This window comes from Osmerus eperlanus, chromosome 8, assembly GCF_963692335.1.
Source record: "Osmerus eperlanus chromosome 8, fOsmEpe2.1, whole genome shotgun sequence".
Lineage (NCBI taxonomy): Eukaryota > Metazoa > Chordata > Actinopteri > Osmeriformes > Osmeridae > Osmerus > Osmerus eperlanus.
This window is the reverse complement of record NC_085025.1, coordinates 14,296,507-14,314,265: the sequence shown is the minus strand read 5'-3', so window position 1 is coordinate 14,314,265 and position 17,759 is coordinate 14,296,507. Positions and strand designations below refer to the sequence as shown.

General features: G+C 42.0%; 1 protein-coding gene across 1 annotated transcript; it reads left to right on the top strand.

Moving 5' to 3' along the window:
• LOC134025234 (sodium- and chloride-dependent GABA transporter 2-like) lies at positions 1-13,174 on the top strand. The gene is given in 28 exon segments (XM_062468130.1): positions 1-181; positions 326-460; positions 691-828; positions 944-1,031; positions 1,142-1,274; positions 2,442-2,576; positions 2,672-2,687; positions 2,690-2,771; positions 2,869-2,993; positions 3,489-3,601; positions 3,742-3,879; positions 4,027-4,129; positions 4,444-4,468; positions 4,470-4,542; positions 4,623-4,793; positions 6,058-6,163; positions 6,268-6,355; positions 6,466-6,598; positions 6,732-6,866; positions 6,990-7,093; positions 7,206-7,285; positions 7,288-7,329; positions 11,462-11,574; positions 11,953-12,090; positions 12,240-12,342; positions 12,530-12,630; positions 12,711-12,881; positions 13,073-13,174. Coding segments are annotated over 28 exon segments (3,072 nt in total).
• The last annotated feature ends 4,585 nt before the right edge of the window (positions 13,175-17,759 follow it).

Sequence of the window (17,759 nt, the reverse complement as noted above, 5' to 3'; positions counted from 1 at the left end):
ATGGAACTCAGAGGATTTGAAGAAGACATGAGAGAGGAGGAGGGACAGGCTGAAGACAGCATAGTAGAAGAGAGGGATCAGTGGGGCTCTAAAACAGAGTATATTTTAGCTACTGCTGGAACTATAGTTGGCCTGGGGAATTTCTGGAGGTTCCCATATCTCTGTTATAAGTATGGGGGTGGTAAGTATGGACAATCTCTTTGCAATATGATAATATTCTTTACTATACTTTCTGAAAGCCTAAGACTGACAGACATTTAGCACCTGAAATGTAGTGACACGTCTGTTATTTCTTTATGTTTTTGATACATTTGAAATGATACAGGTGCTTTTTTAGTGCCCTACGTGATATCTATTGCCGTTTTGGGGGTACCTATGTTCCTGTTGGAAGCATGGATTGGTCAGTACACCCAGGAAGGCCTAGTCACCTGTTGGAGAAAACTCTTCCCACTGGCACAAGGTGAGGTAGAATATAGCAACAATAAATCCTGACTCATTAAAAATAAACTTCTTGCAAAAGATTGACCAGAATCACGACAATGATTGATGGAGTTTAGCTGTGTGTCAGTTTTAACCATATGGGTTTAACCTAAGTTAAACCCATATGTTAGTTTTTTTAAATAGTTTTTGTTGAGAGAAGCTGACAAAATCTCGACTTCAATGTTATTTACATCTGCTTCTTTTTTTTAGGGATTGGCTATGCTGAACTACTAATCAACATATATAGTTGTGCTTATATGATAGTCCTGACCTGGTCTCTGTTCTACCTGGTGTTCTCCTTCAGATCCCAGCTACCCTGGGCCAGCTGTGGAAACACCTGGAACACAGGTCGTGGATTATTCTAGTTTGAGGACTGATGTGAAATGCTGTGCATTCCCACGTGTATGTTCATTTATAACAATAAATATATAATTCATGCAAAATGTTTGTTACCATAAATTAGATAAGTGTGTGGACCTCACTGCAGCCAATCAGACGATCAACTGGACGTCCACAGTAAACACCACATCAGCTGCTACTGAGTTCTGGGAGTGAGTACACATCAGGAACCTATTGAGAATACTGAGCAGCTTTTTATTACATCTTCATTCCCAAATGTACTCTTATTATTTCTTCCCTGTTATTAATTGTTCACCCCCAGGCGCCGGGTGTTGGCAATGTCAGGGTCCATAGAGGAGGTGGGCAGTGTGAGATGGGAGCTGGTGCTTTGTCTCATCATCTGCTGGGCTGCCAGCTACTTCAGCATTTGGAAAGGAGTCAAGTCCACTGGCAAGGTGTTACATTTATTTATATATAGCAAACATGGCACCATCCTTCATCAAAGATAAAAACATTGACACACTACAAAAGTGTGAGTCAATGGGGTGCTGCTTAGGATTTATTCAGTAAACGCTAGCCCAGTCATCAGGATTGCTGGGTTTGTGTCCTCAAAACCTTTGCTTTCTGCACTCAGAAGTACACAAGAAGATTAGTGTACACTGGTTTTTACCATTTTCCTTTGGTCCATGCCACAGTTTTTTTTTTTAGGCCTCGGGTATGGGGGAATGGCAGTACCAGCTCATAAGTTTCATCTAACCGTACTTGATTGAGGCTCCTTGCTCCGCCTCTTGCTGGTTTGGAGGATCTAGCCCATAAGACATCCATCCAGAAGAGTCCGTCTAAGCTGCTGTGCTGGTACCCTGACTGACTGGTGGTGGACCTCAATGGAGGTTGCAGTCCCTGAGGGCTAGGAACCACCAGGTGATGTGGATATTGCTTTCCTGGGCCCTAACCATCCACAAAAGGGCGGTAGTGGTTGTTGACCAGGGTGAAGTGGTGGGCCAGTAGATAGTACTTATCTTAGCTCCTGACTGGTCCCCTTGGCAAACGTCTAACTGGAGAAGGTAGGAGATGAAGGAGATGTTGGGAATGAAGCGTCTGTGGCCAGCCCCTAGAACACTTCCCTAGTTCTTGCTAATGGGTTGATGGAAGGCTCACAGTTGTGTTACCTTCTCCAGTGGATTCAACAGTTCTCTGTGAATCTGGTCCACCTGGTGAGGTGAGGTCGAGTGTGGAAATGGACCAACAGATGCCCCAACTGCAAGCACACCTCATTTCCCCAGACATTGTACCCTCTCTAGTTTATATGAATCCTTACCCCCCCCCCCCCCCCCATACTAGGTTTTGCCTCTGGGGTAGATTTCAGGCCTAGGTGACAAGGAAGTGGTAGGACCAGTGCAATGTCTGGTGGAGTCCAAGATCTGACAGGCCAGTCCTGCAGGAGAGGGAGCCTCAGTCCTTGGTGTTGAGGACCAGCTCCTTTCGGAATCTGGTTCTTAAACTGACCTGTTCCTAACTGGGCTTGACTGGGTGAAAACTGGAAGCTGGTTCCGCAATACACATACGGTATTTCCGAACATTTTTATGTCATACTTGTTCCAATGTATTCTCTTTTCATTTAGGTTGTGTATTTCACAGCCACGTTCCCCTACGTGATGCTCTTACTGTTATTGGTGAGAGGCTTGACTTTACCTGGAGCTTGGGAGGGAGTTTACTATTACCTCTATCCTGATCTGGATGGTCTTGCAGACCCTCAGGTAACCTGTTTTTCATTCATTTTCATTTCAAGCTGAGATCTCATTTGATTATCACACTGTTGGCAATGGACTTTTGTTATTTGTGGTTGCTGCAGGTGTGGATGGAGGCTGGAAAGTCCTTTTTTCATACAGTATTGGAGTAGGCAACCAACTTATTCTTGGAAGTTTTAACAAATTCAAGAACAATTGTTACAAGTAAGTTACATAAGTACATGCTGTTCGTGAATAAATATGAACCACAAACTTCTAGCAATTTATTTTTTATATTCTGGAATTTGTCTCTTGTGTTTAGAGACTGTCTGTGGCTGAGTTTGCTGAACAGTGGGACCAGTTTTGTCGCTGGATTTGCAGTATTTTCTGTCCTAGGATTCATGGCCAAGAAACAGGGTGTTCCAATAGAAACGGTGGCAGAGTCAGGTATTGCAATAACTTTAGAATCATGTAGGATTGCGCTTCTACTAACATGACAGATCCTGAACCAATTTGTGGAATAAGTTGTATTCCAAATCACATTATTGCCGTACACATACTTGAACAAGAACGACATACTACAGACGATGCCAAGGAGTTTGTGTTACTGTCAAAATGTTGCCACAGCCATGGCACCCCTAACCAACAAACGGCAGTACAACAGTACTAAGCCATTGCTACGTAGCATGTTAACGGACTATTTACTGATCACAGTATTTCACAGTATTTATGGCAAGTAAGTATGACTACACAGCAGCCCCATAGTCAACGGTACCACTGCTACAGGTGTAGTCACATGGCTCGTCTGTATTGCACACACCTTGGGAGTGTATATAATGCTCAGGAACCTTATTATTGCAAAGTAAAATTAAGAATTTAATTTGGTGCTTTTACAACTTATTATTATTTTTCTTAAATGTCCCTGATTATCGTGTTGAACAGGTCCTGGTCTGACATTCATCGTGTATCCTCAAGCCGCAGCCATGATGCCCCTTCCTCAACTCTGGTCAAGCTGTTTATTCATCATGCTTCCCCTACTGGGTGTGGACTCACAGGTGATAATGTCACATATCTTTTGAAGTTTTATTAATATGTGTCAAGTGTGCTCTTCATCTTCGGACTTTGACATTGTCTTTTCAAACATGATACCCCCTATGAAATCACTCTGTATCTCACTGTCTCTTTCTGTCTTCAGTTTGTAGGTTATGAGGCATTCGTAACCTCTGCCATTGACTTGCTCCCTACAATACTGCGTAGAAGAGGACGTTGGGAACTCTTTGTCCTCCTCTTTAGTGTCTCGTGTTTCCTTGTAAATCTGACTCTCGTCACACAGGTAATATATTAAAATATGATCTGAAAGGTGAGGGGATGTTTTATCATAAACAAAACAGGCAACAGACTGACGGTACAATTCAGCATTGTGATGATTTAAATATCAGGATAATATAAACATGCTTGTGTGTTCATATCTTCTCTCCAGGGAGGGGTCTATGTTTTCCAACTCATAGACTACTACGCCTACAGTGGTATCTGTATTTTTTTCATGGCTCTGTTTGAGTCTCTAGTCATGGGCTGGATATTTGGTGAGTTTCTTTTTTCCAATGCATGTATGTCCTAAAGTTGCCACTCCTTGTCTAAGTAATTGCATAACTCCTAAAATAAACCAAGAAACACAATCAAATCAAGCTACTTATGCACTTCCTACTTTGGGATTGCAAAATATCAGAAACACAATCGGAAAAACAGCTCAGTGTCTCAGAAATGAATCTTTAATTCACCAACATTTAGTTTCAACATTCAAGATGTTTCAACATTTAGTTTCAACATTCAAGATGTTTCATGGGCGACACTACATTCTCCCATTGAAACTGTTAGGATCTCTCCGTGTTACGGTTAGGTGCTGGTCGTGTATGTGACATCACTGGACATGACTGGACAGCGGCCTTGTGTTCTCTTCCAGCTGTGCTGGCGTTATCTAACCCCAGTTATGTGTCTGGTAAGACTTGAAATGCACAGCACACTTTTGAATCTTAGATTTGACAAAGCATTAACCTCTTAACCTCTTGTTCGTCCCAGGGTTCCTTAATTTTCTACCTAGTGGACTACAAACCTCTAAAGTTTAACCACTGGTACGTGTACCCAGATTGGGCATACGCCCTTGGATGGACCATGGCTCTCTCCTCCATCCTACTGGTACCAGTGTGGGGGATTGGAAAGATCTGTGTTGGCACAGGCAGCCTCAAGCAGGTTGGGGATTTTCTGTATTCGCACGTTATCAACATTTTGAACTTCATTTGCAGGTTTCGAATATGTTTGAGTGGCATTATTGGGAATGTCTGGTACCATTTGAATATTTCACAGACTTATCTTTGGGTAGTGCCATCTAGGTAGGAAATCTATGTGTCAGCGTTTTTTAGAGATGATTAAAACGTGTATCTTTTTTACAGCGTATAGCTGTCCTCTGTCATCCAGAAGATGGACTTCCTCCTAACAAGGAAAATAACACAAGACATCAAGCTCTCATAATAATGGACACAGAAGCCTTTAGGATATAAGAACTATGGGCTCGCTATTGAAAGTAGAAGCATTTCCATAACAACAGACACAGCACCATAAGAGAATGTCTTTGAGTATGAAAGTATTAGGGTGTTGAGCATGTCGTTGTTGGTGGAGGTGGGTAAAAAAATCTCCAAAAAGTTTTACAAATACAGATGGATGCTGTCAAACCCTGCAAATCCTGCCAAATCCTCATCCTATGCAAATGGTGTTGACCCATCTACCCGTGTGTGTTGTCATTCAAATGTGAACAAAAACTGTTCTTTTTGTAATTTAACATAACAAATGATTATTATAAAGTCAGTCAAATGTACCCCTCATATCTTTTATTGAAGAGAGTTGTGAATCAGACAATATAATTCATTGTCAGAGCAAGATGTTGAGATGACAAGGAAGAAAAGACACGATGAAGAGAGGAACAGGGTAGAAAAGAAGGATCCGTGAAGTTCTAAAAGGTTGACAGTGTACTGGAACTGCGGAACGTGTCGAGGTTCCTCTACCTCTGTTATAAGTGTGTGGGAGGTGAGTGTGTTTGTTACCCTGCAGATATGATCCCATACTTTCTGAGATCCTAATGTTCTTTGAGAAATAATTGAGAAGAATAAAAGTGTTGTTGTGTAATAGAGATTGTGGGAATAAATGTAATATGTTTGTGTGTGCTTCACAATCAGTAGATTAGCCATTGCCTTGTTAATTCAATTGTATTATTCATTAATGTGTTCCTGTTGTAACTTCTCATATTTTGTAGCTTACTGCTGATAGTCATGGGCTTATGATAACTTATGATTCAACTGATTGAATAAAGAATATCTGTTGGCTGATATTATCTTTGTTTTTCCCTATTCCCTAGAAATCTTCTTCTCAGCCTCATGCAGAGAGACCTTGCTACAACCACTGCCTTGACTGGTCATTTTACTTGTTGAGGTGTATGTTAACTCTCTCTCCACTCAGCTAGTTGTTTAATACTTATAAAATTATCCTGGCCTGGTCTTTGTTCTACCTGGTGTTCTCCTTCAGATCCCAGCTACCCTGGGCCAGCTGTGGAAACACCTGGAACACAGGTAGTGGATTATTCTACTTTGAGAACTAGTGATGCACCAGCACTTGTTTAAATGATATGCTTATAAACAATCCATTTAAAATGTCCACTTAAACCTTCAATTAGATAAGTGTGTGGACCTCACTGCAGCCAATCAGACGATCAACTGGACGTCCACAGTAAACACCACATCAGCTGCTACTGAGTTCTGGGAGTGAGTACACATCAGGAACCTATTGAGAATACTGAGCAGCTTTTAATTACATCTTCATTCCCAAATGTACTCTTATTATTTCTTCCCTGTTATTAATTGTTCACCCCCAGGCGCCGGGTGTTGGCAATGTCAGGGTCCATAGAGGAGGTGGGCAGTGTGAGATGGGAGCTGGTGCTTTGTCTCATCATCTGCTGGGCTGCCTGCTACTTCAGCATTTGGAAAGGAGTCAAGTCCACTGGCAAGGTGGGAAACTTCATTTATTTAAATGCATACAAATAACACAAGGTCCACGATAAGCATTGAATCATGGTATAAATAATAATACTTTCTGACGCTATTTATGTGACACCTGTACCAATCATTCATTTTTATTTAGGTGGTGTATTTTACTGCAACGTTCCCATATGTGATGCTCTTGCTGTTGTTGGTGAGAGGCTTGACTTTACCTGGAGCTTGGGATGGAGTTTACTATTACCTCTATCCTGATCTGGATGGTCTGGCAGACCCTCAGGTAACCAGTCAGTCAGAAGTTAACATTAACTTTCCTGTTTCAAATTGAGCAACTGAAATGTTACCTTTTTGAAACCATGACCGCTGTAACTAACTTTGGTTTGATTATTTAAAATATGTCTAGGTGTGGGTGGAGGCTGGAAGTCAAATCCTCTTCTCATACAGTTTTGGAACAGGCAACCTACTTACTCTGGGAAGTTTTAACAAAAATAAGAACAACTGTTACAAGTGAGTTGAGTTACGTGATTGAACTGGAACTGACAAACTTTCAGGAATGGTCATATATTGCAAACTACAAGCATTTATTGTACTTATTCTGGAATTTGTCTCTTGTGTTTAGAGACTGTCTGTGGCTGAGTTTGCTGAACAGTGGGACCAGTTTTGTCGCTGGATTTGCAGTATTTTCTGTCCTAGGATTCATGGCCAAAAACAGGGTGGTCCAATAGAAACGGTGGCAGAATCAGGTATTGCAATAAATCATGATTGATGACTGTAGTTCTGTAATAAGTGATGTGATTTTTGGTTATCATGAAAGCATCAATAATTTGTTCAGAACTTCTGTAAAATAACTTTTTTAGGTGTTAAGATTCACAGAATCGCAGTATTTTGTTAGTGGTGTAAAAAAAAAAAAGAACAAAAAAGAAAATTACAATTCACACAGAGTTGTGATGTTTCCTGTTTCATCAATGATGGATGTGGCTAAACTTTAAGCAAGCCCTTCTTAGCCAGTGTTTTAGCTATTTGCCCGTGTCAATGCTGACTAACGTTCAGGTTACCCAGCATGTAATTTGAATAGCTATCTAGCTAGCAAGCTAAGTAAATATACTTACGACATATCAGCATGGCCAGGCACCGACTCTTCTTGACCAGCAGTAACAATAATTATTCCATTCCTCCCATATTATAATATACATTTACATTTATTCATTTAGCAGACGCTTTTATCCAAAGCGACTTCCAAGAGAGAGCTTTACAAAGTGCATAGGTCACTGATCATAACAACAAGATAGCCACAAAAACATTGTGAGTAGCCAAAACATGAAGCACACATTGTGAACAACCAAAGTAAGTGCCAAAGGGAAGAACCATAAGAGCATGTAGTTAAACAAGTTACAATTAAACAACATGAACCGCTATAAGTGCAAGTGTACCTGTGAAAAAAACAAAACAAGCAACAATAATAAAAACAATATATCACAGCGAGTACAATTTTTTTTAATCAGTTACCACTAACCACAAGAGCAACAAGTCTCTAAGCAAGAGTCATTGTGATCCTTGAGGAAACTAACATCGGGTCAAGAGAACCATTCATAAGTACCGTTGTACTCCCGGAACAAGTGCGTCTTGAGCCTTTTCTTGAAGGTGGAGAGACAGTCAGTGTCTCTGATGGAGGTGGGGAGTTGATTCCACCACTGGGGGGCCAGACAGGAGAAGAGCTTGTGTTGGGACCGGGCGGTCTTGAGCGGTGGGACCACCAGGCGGTTGTCTGAAGAAGACCGTAGGTGACGGGTGGGGGTGTAAGGCTGCAGGAGAGACTTGATGTAGACGGGTGCAGTCCCGTTCACTGCTCGGAAGGTCAGTACCAGGGTCTTGAATCTGATACGGGCCATGATGGTGGCCTGATACGGGCCAATATAAAATATTATTTTATGATCGCTGGTCAAGTTGAGACTCAGCTCTAGCACTGGGCTAGGCTATGAACTTCAACAAACATTCAGTGTGTTCAGAACATTTGGAGGCCGAGCCCCTGGAGATGGAGACTCTTTTTGGGGGTGGCTGTGCTCACACTGCCTATGATACCAACGACATCTCTCTTCATGGCTCAATTGACTCCAGCAAGGAGGAGTATGAGGGAGTGCTGGACCCAGCTGAGCACTCTACTTCAGCTATGGCAGTATCTACTTCCCAGCAGCAGTCTGGTTCTAGATTCTTTGTTGGCCTGTGCCAATGAGCTTGCATGCCATGGCCTATTATCGATCAAGTACAATTACCGTGGTAGTGTTGCAGAATCCATAAGATCAGTGGAACATTATGGGAAACGTTTGAGACCACCAAAATCTTCCTAAAGTTGTCAGACTAAACTAGGACAACCAGACAAGAAGGTTCTTGGCATTAGAGTTCATCTGCAGAGGTGGGACCACACCCATCAATCAGGGCTTTGTGTGAGAGTTGCCAGACGGAAAGCACTCTTATAGACAGCAGGTTAAGAGTTTGCCAAATGGCACTTCGATGAATGCCAGAATGCCAAGCACCTGGCGAGAACTAGACAGCACGCCTCACCTGCCTAATACCATCTCAGTGGTGAAATGGGTTTGTGGCAACATCATGCCATGGGATTATTTTCCATGGCAGTGACTGGGGGAGTAGTCAGAACTGAAGGAGGATGAAGCGCACAAGATCATAGATGTTTCCACTTTCAGCATGAAAACACACAGGGCGCAACAAAGACAATGCGGGAATGGCTTCCAAAAAAGATTCTGAATGTCCTGGGGGTATTCCAGGTAGCGGATTTAGTTAAAACTTTGAGTTGTTTAACCCTGAAAAGAGGCATACTCCGAGTTTCACGTTCCAGAAAGAGAGGTAACGAAACCTTTTGGTAAGTGGTCATGGTAACTTACTCTGTGAAACTAACCTGCTCGCTAGCAGGTTTTCCATGCCAAACTCTGCGTTTTTACCTATCCCCTCCCACTTTCTGAGCCTGACAGCGTTGGCAGACATGGGATATCCTTTCCTGGTTCAGCCGACCGATCTTGAACACAATTGAATTTGCTTAGTTATACGCCGGGAGAGAATTTTAAGACTGCGATTTGATGTGCTTTAATTCCCTGATGAATACCTAGGTTAACGTTACCGTTTCCCGTCACAATCTGTAATTTTTTGAATGCTGCTTCAGCATTCCAAGTATTGTTCTTTGAATCTTTATTCAACTTCTTCATATTCTTCTATTTCTTCCGTGACACCTTTCAGCTCCTTCAAATCTTCAGCTATTAAAACCGTTCAGCTATCAAAAAATTTGACTATGACTGCTATAACTTTTCAGCTTTCTACCTCTTATGCTTGAATTAATATAAATCAATATTCATAATATTTTTTAACATGGTTTTCCAATGGAGTTTTCTTCAAATCCTCTTAATCCTCTTAAACTTCTTCACCTTTCAAATCCTTCTTCTTCCTCAATATTTCAGCTACAGCCACCATTTAAACTTAAAAATGTTGACAAAACCCTAAACTATTTTTTAAAAATCTGATTTTTGATATCTATTCAACTTTTTTCAATATCACTGATTATGTTTCATGAGTTTTTCAAACCGTTTCTGAGATTTACATGGGTGTGTATGTGAGAGCCTAGAGTGCTGACTTAAACGCTTAGAGTGGAGGGGAGCTTCGAAATCTTCTTCAAAAATATTTCTAGTTTTCCAGCATTGCCACAATTTTCACTCTTCATGCTTCGTTTTTGGATCAATAGATAGTGTGACACTGTGCTGTGCATTGTGCTGGTCGTAGACATTTGTCTGTGGAATCCAACAGACTTACACACTTACACAAAAGCGAGACAAAGTCCAACTCTCGCCCCAGAGACCAATGCAAATCTGGTGACAAATTTCTCAGAGAAAGCAGAAGGTATACGTTTTTGAAACTGCCGGTAGAGTCGTATTATTTTTTGGGGGGATTGGACGTATAGTTTTGCGTCTAGGTTAACTTGTTTGAGGTGTGTATTCTAGGTACATTTCTGTTATTCTCTCTGCCCTCAGCGCGTTAACAATCATAGTTGCACCATCACAGTGGCAGCCACACAGACACGCACCACTCAGCCTCTCACACAGGTGATTGGTATTAGTTGATTAGTGGAGTCACAAGACAGAGCTATTCAGTCAACTCGTCTCATTAAAAGTCTAAGAGCACTACTACACAACTATTACCACTACTAGTGCTGCTACAACTACTGCACCTGCTGCTATATCTTATGCCACTACTAAAACTACTAATGCAGATGCTGCTAATATCTCTTTTACTACTATTGCTAATGGAACTGTTTTATTCTACTACGCCACTGATACTACTGTATCTGCTACTGCTATTACTATCCCAACTATAATTTCAGCTACCAAAACGAATATTCTACTTCTTCTACTACTTCTACAGTTTAACAGTTCAGCTTTCAGCTTCTCCCGCATTGTATTTCAGCATTGTATTTGAGTTTCCCATTTTAGAGTAACTCAACTCAGAGTTCAGGGTTAGGCTCAGAGTTTGTTAAACCCGCTACCTGGAATACCCCCCTGTATGCTCATGTTAAAAGTATTTGTGATAACAAGCAAACCTTTTTGTTTAGATTGTGTTCCCTGTTTTAAAACTTGGTCCATTTACCTTTGGAGTGTCAAGATTTGGGATTCAGGATAACACTTGCCATTGCCGTCGTCGTCATCTGCCGCTTGTCCGGGTGTCGGGTCGCGGGGGCAGCAACCTAAGCAGGGAGGCCCAGACTTCCCTTCCCCCTTGCCATTGCCAAGTTTTGAATTTTTTGTTGTCTTTTCTGAACTGCATATATTGAACTTTAAACAACAGTTTTGCATTCAATAGTTCCTTATTGCTGTACAGGTCCTGGTCTGGCATTCATCGTGTATCCTCAAGCCGCAGCCATGATGCCCCTTCCTCAACTCTGGACAGTCTGTTTCTTCATCATGCTTCTCCTACTGGGTGTGGACTCACAGGTCATAATGTCACACAATTTCTATTTCAATGTCCTTTGACTCAAAGATTTTTGCTTGGTTTCTGGATTGTGATGATTGAAAGTACTACCTACTCCACAGACAAACAATGACTGTCTTTTTAAGAACCAATACAGTGCACAATGATGAGAAACCTGCTGTTGCATTCAGTCTCTAAAGTATCAATGCATCTGTTCAGACTTCAGAAGAGAACTTTGTTTCCTCCCTCTTCTCCCTGTGTCCCATTCACAAAATTCTTCAGTCAAACTTATACCAACATACTGAACCCACTATCCACTATCTCCTACATTGGACTTTGAAGACATTGTTTGTTCAAACTTGACCCTGTAACTCACTGTCTCTCTCTCGGTTTTCCTTTAGTTCGTAAGTTTTCAGACATTCGTAACCTCTGCCATTGACTTGCTCCCTACAATACTGCGTAGAAGAGGACGTCGGGAACTCTTTGTCCTCCTCTTTAGTGTCTCGTGTTTCCTTATAAATCTGACTCTCGTCACACAGGTAATATTTTAAAACATGATCTGAAAAGAGTGTGTGATATTTTATCACAAACAAAACAGAAAATAGACAGACAGTAAAATGCAGGAGATGTGATGATCTAAATAGTCGGTACACATGAACATGCTTGTGTGTTCATATCTTCTCTCCAGGGGGGAATCTATGTTTTCCAGCTCATAGAATACTACGCCTGCAGTGGTATCTGTATTTTCTTCATGGCTCTGTTTGAGTCTCTAGTCATGGGCTGGATATTTGGTGAGTTTCTTTTTTCCTTAAAGTAGTTGTTTGCTTTCACTGCAGTATATGAACAATTGTCTAACCAACTATATACAACACTAACTACTATATAGCTATTCACCAACATTTAGTTTGAACAGATGTTTCATGGGCGACACTACATTCTCCCCTTGAAACTGTTATTATCTCTCTGTGTTATGGTTAGGTGCTGGTCGTGTATGCGACATCACTGAGGACATGACTGGACAGCGGCCTTGTGTTCTCTTCCAGCTGTGCTGGCGTTATCTAACCCCAGTTATGTGTCTGGTAAGACTTGAAATGCACAGCACACTTTTGAATCTTAGATTTGACAAAGCATTAACCTCTTAACCTCTTGTTCGTCCCAGGGTTCCTTAATTTTCTACCTAGTGGACTACAAACCTCTAAGGTTTAACCACCGGTACGTGTACCCAGATTGGTCATACGCCCTTGGATGGACCATGGCTCTCTCCTCCATCCTACTGGTACCAGTGTGGGGGATTGGAAAGATCTGTGTTGGCACAGGCAGCCTCAAGCAGGTTGGGGATTTTGTATATTCTCAACATTTTGAACTTCATTTGCAGGTTTCGAATATATTTGAGTGGCATTATTGGGAATTTCTGGTACCATTTGAATACTTCACAGACTTATCTTTGGGTAGTGCCATCTCTGGGTAGGAAATCTATGTGTCATTTGTTAGAGATGATTAAAACGTGTATCTTTTTTACAGCGTATAGCTGTCCTCTGTCATCCAGAAGATGGACTTCCTCCTAACAAGGAAAATAACACAAGACATCAAGCTCTCATAATAATGGACACCTTTAGTATATAAGAGCTACAGGCAACCACAACAATGTATTTACGCAAGCAAGGCACCATTAGGAGCAGTATACACTGGCACTGGTTCATTTGCTTGCTGTGCAAATAGTCAGTGTGGATGTGGGCGTAGCTTAGTTAGCATGACGAAACTCATGGTTGTCATTATTGTGTTTGCTGTGTGTTTAATCTGAGTTGCCCATACTGATGTTGTTCATTCACAAATGCCCTTTTTAAAAAGTAACAAGTTTATGTTGTGTGATTGAATTGTCTTTAAATGGTCCCGGGATTGTGAAGCTATGATGCAACAATAGTTAGTTAACTATTGGTAGCTATGTAGCTTTGATAGCTAGGAACTCCTGAAAACAGAAATGGGTCATACTAATCACTCTAAACAATCCAAAAGTATCCCCAAAATGCAAAATCACCCAAAACAACCAAACAGTACCAAAAACAAAAAAAGGAAATGTACCAAACAGAAGCCAAAAGAAAACCCCAAAATACAATTGAAAGGGACAGTTGTTATCCAGTAGGTAAAGTGACTCAAAACTGGCATCAAATTCAAAAAATGTATATTGTCTTTCCAATCCATCTTATACTTGTTACACTGGTTACAGCAATATCTGTCAGACGACTGCAAGTGCTGGTACCATGCTTCATGTCTGTCTCGGAATGAAAGACAGATGCAGTCTTGGAACTGCACAGGTTTGGAATTTCTCTGCCCCAAGTGTGTGCAGCAACTATTTTATTTGGAAAGTTGTGTGCAAACAATAGTGAGTGCAAAAATAAAAGGTTTTAACTGGAGTCAAGCTCCCACAGTCTTCCTCTCACAGTGACCAGGCATGTACTGACACTGTCTCACTAAATATTTTGGGAAAATACCAGCCTAGTCTCACTTCTGACTACAGACCGGGACAGGGGCAGACAGAAATGGTTTGTATTGTGTCACCTCTGCAGTTTTTTTTTTCTCCAAAGAGTTTCAGGCATTTCTGAGAATTCTAATACTTGAAATGGCAGCTTCCTTCCTGGTATGAAAAATAGCAAAGTATTGCTCTCCTTTCCAGGATCATTCCTGTATTATATCGGACAAAAACTGTGCAAAACCGCCTTGCTGGAGAGCTATTCCGATATAAACCATATGCTTGTTCTCACAGTGGTACTTGGCATGCCTATCAAGAGCTATTTCCCACCTGGTGAGTAAAAATGTGATCAATTGCATCCATTTATTTGATTAATCGCTCTATTTACTTAACAAGAATAATAGAAAATCACCCCTCTTCCCCTCTTCCCCTCTCTCACCCCTCTTGCGAGTGAGTGAGAGAGGAGCAAATTCAATCTGTCTTTCTCAAAACCCATTGGATGGAAAGGACAGGTTCTGCTCCTCTCACTTTCTCCAATTTTCCAAATGTGCACAAATCAGAGTAAGCCAAAGGATAGCCCAATCCCAAATGGATCCATAAACACCACAACATGACCTGACAGGAATGCTCTGTATAAGCAAGATGGGTATAGAAATAAATATGCCTGATTGAGTGAAATTGTGGATGAGAGAGTGAGGCTATATCTAGATATTACATATGATTATATATGAGCTAATAATGTTCAAATTAATTGTTGTTGAGACCAGTTACATCTTGATTGTCATATGACATTTTATATCAACTATTACTTTTCCACCTCCAGTTTCCAGGAGCTTTGTCCCTTCACACTCATGGTAAAAGCAGGAGGAGTTAGATCTAACCGGTACTAATGTTTCAGTAATGTGGACATCTGTGTCTTGGAACAAACTGATGAACACCTCAGTGTTCATCATTTTGTGCTACTTGTGACAAATACACAGGAGGAGAAACTGATTGACTACAGTATTACGTTTTAAATTGGAATAGTTAAATGGAAGCAGGAAAACAACTGAACTGCTCAATGATTATCACTGAACTACATGCTGTGCAGCCTTGGAAGAGTTCTGCCCAGCCCTTCTTCTTGATGTCTTGAAGACAGAACGGTCTTTCTCCACCTTATACTTCCTCCACCGTCCACTTCCTTCTTGTCCTTGAGTTTGTCCTGGACGAGGGGATCTGCCCTGCAGTGACACTCTTGTCAGAAGACACAGAGTGACTATTTGTAAATGACCCTCATGTTGTCAATGAAGTCCTCACACTTCTTGATGTCATTTGACACTCTCCAGCATGAAGGAAATCGAAATGATTTGTCTAATATAATTTTTGTTAAAAGAAAATAAACAAAAATAACAATGTTGAAGAAATAAACAAACATCCAATTATCATTTTGGATTCGCCTTCAATTTACCAATGAGTGACTGCTTTTCTTTGAAGACAGGCTTGGCGAGGCGTGCTCTCCCAAGCCACAACCTGACTGCCCGTACCCTTTCAGATCAGCTGGCGACAGTTTGCACGTTGTAGAGGTTTAGGGCTGCTACAAATGAAAGAAATCTATTCAATCAAGGCACATGAAGCACTGAGCTTCTCTCCTTTCCTGTAACCTTGTTTGTTATTGTTTAAATATGTTTTAATTCCAGTGAGTTTTTCCCTTCCCTGAAAACATTTAAGAAAAATGTCTTCAGAGGAAGTGCTCACTGGGGGGAGAAGCTTTCTGGAATTGGAACCCATTCCTTGTATAAATGAATGTCACCAAGAACACAAGAAGACAGGAATGGAACTCAGCCACATTCACTCCAATGCAGTTTACCATGCCCCAGGCTGTAGGTCTGCAGGCCACCCCCTCAAGGCCAGGAAGCAGGAAATTACATCTGCAGTAAGGAAGTAGGATTCTCATGGCAATTGTTTTTAATTCGATTTTTTTCGCCCCACAGGACCAACTGAGTCGAGGAAGTGAAATGATCCTCCGACGGTAATTGCTTTTCACCCATTGAGAATGGTGGTGGGGGGGCTAAGAGAGGGGGGAAGACCAGGAAACGGAGAGAAAGGAAAAGAGGGCAGAGAGGAACACGAGAGAGGAGGGACAAGAAGGAAGAACAAGTCGGAAAGAAGAGCGGGAGGACAAGCAAGCAGGAGGGGAAAAAGAGGAAAAAGCTGGACGGGCGGAGAGAAATGAAGGACTCTTAATCGCTTTTCAAGTAGTCCCCACCCGCACGCGTGAGAGACACGCGTTACCACGGCGCTCTTCAGGCTGATGAATGGCATCTGACGGCGAGACACCGCCTTTCTTTCAGAGGAACAGGACTTCAGACAAGGAGATTTCTATTACCAGAGGATGAAAGAGAACATTATGTGTGCTCTGAATAGTCATTAGCACCTGGGTGCCTGTCAACACGTGTGCCCATCAACTCGGTGGCAGTTTCCTGTGCCTGTCTGAGGGAATTCCTGTCGTAGAGGTGACACTGGCGTTGTGTGCATGGAGGAACAGATTGAGCCGACCACAGTTTGTGTATTGAGTGTATGTGTGTATGTGTGTGTTTAATGAGCATCTGTAGTTAAGCAGTTTTTTGACATTGGACAGGTTCATAGCCAGAAAGACCATAAAGGCAGGTGCGCACACAGAAACACACACAGATGGCCACACCCATTCCAACTTGTTTCAAAGTGTCTGTTGAGTGCTTCATAGGATCTCCACACACCATTTACATTTAGTCATTTAGCAGACGCTCTTATCCAGAGCGACTTACAGTAAGTACAGGGACATTCCCCCGAGGCAAGTAGGGTGAAGTGCCTTGCCCAAGGACACAACGTCAGTTGGCATGACCGGGAATCGTTGTCTCATTGTTTCATTGTCAAGAACATGTCAACATGCTTTTTGGCCACTTACAGAAGATGCATGTGTACTCATGTGTGATTACTCCCGCAACCACATGCTTCTGTTCCTCTGAACATGTTTTTTGAGTGTGCCAGGCATTTAGTGTGTGTCAGTGAGTGAGGGTGTGTGTGATGTCCCTCCGTCATTTTCTGCTCTGCAGCGTTGTCCGTTGGGGGTGTGTGGTGGATAATTAGCTTTCTTGTGTACGCTCTCACACATACCAATTCACAAGATACATACTTACATTTCCTTTCTCCCCACACTCATGCATGTACACATGCATGTACTTCTCACACACACCAACTGATCCTGAAACAAACTAACACACAACAAAGGAAAAAAAAACACGCACACGTTTTCAGTCTGTCTCTCCCATGTGCACCCTCGTGCATCCACAGTGTTGAGGGTGTGTTGAGATGTTGCAGGTCAGACTTGGCCAGATTAGTTCCACAGACCTCCAGCAATTCTCATTAACCCAAACAAGCACCCTGTGATGGGACTCGCAGATGAGAGGCAGCCTGTGGTCTGCCTAGGTAATGAGGGGAGAGGGTCAGTCCAGCAGACCAATGAGGGCAGGGGGTCTGGGCCTGGGGCCAGGTTCAGGTGAGGACACCATGTCGGTGCCAGAGCTGCAATGAGCACGTCTCTGCTCCAGCCCGACCTTCGGTCGAATGCCAACATAATCAACCTCTAGCCCTGCAGGTGTCCCAGTCTTAACCCTTGTGTTATCTTCGGGTCATTCTGACCCATCAGTCATTGTGACCCACCGTCGTATTGCGACAACTTTACCGCATACCAAAACAAAGTGAATCATTTTCTTTTAACCGTTG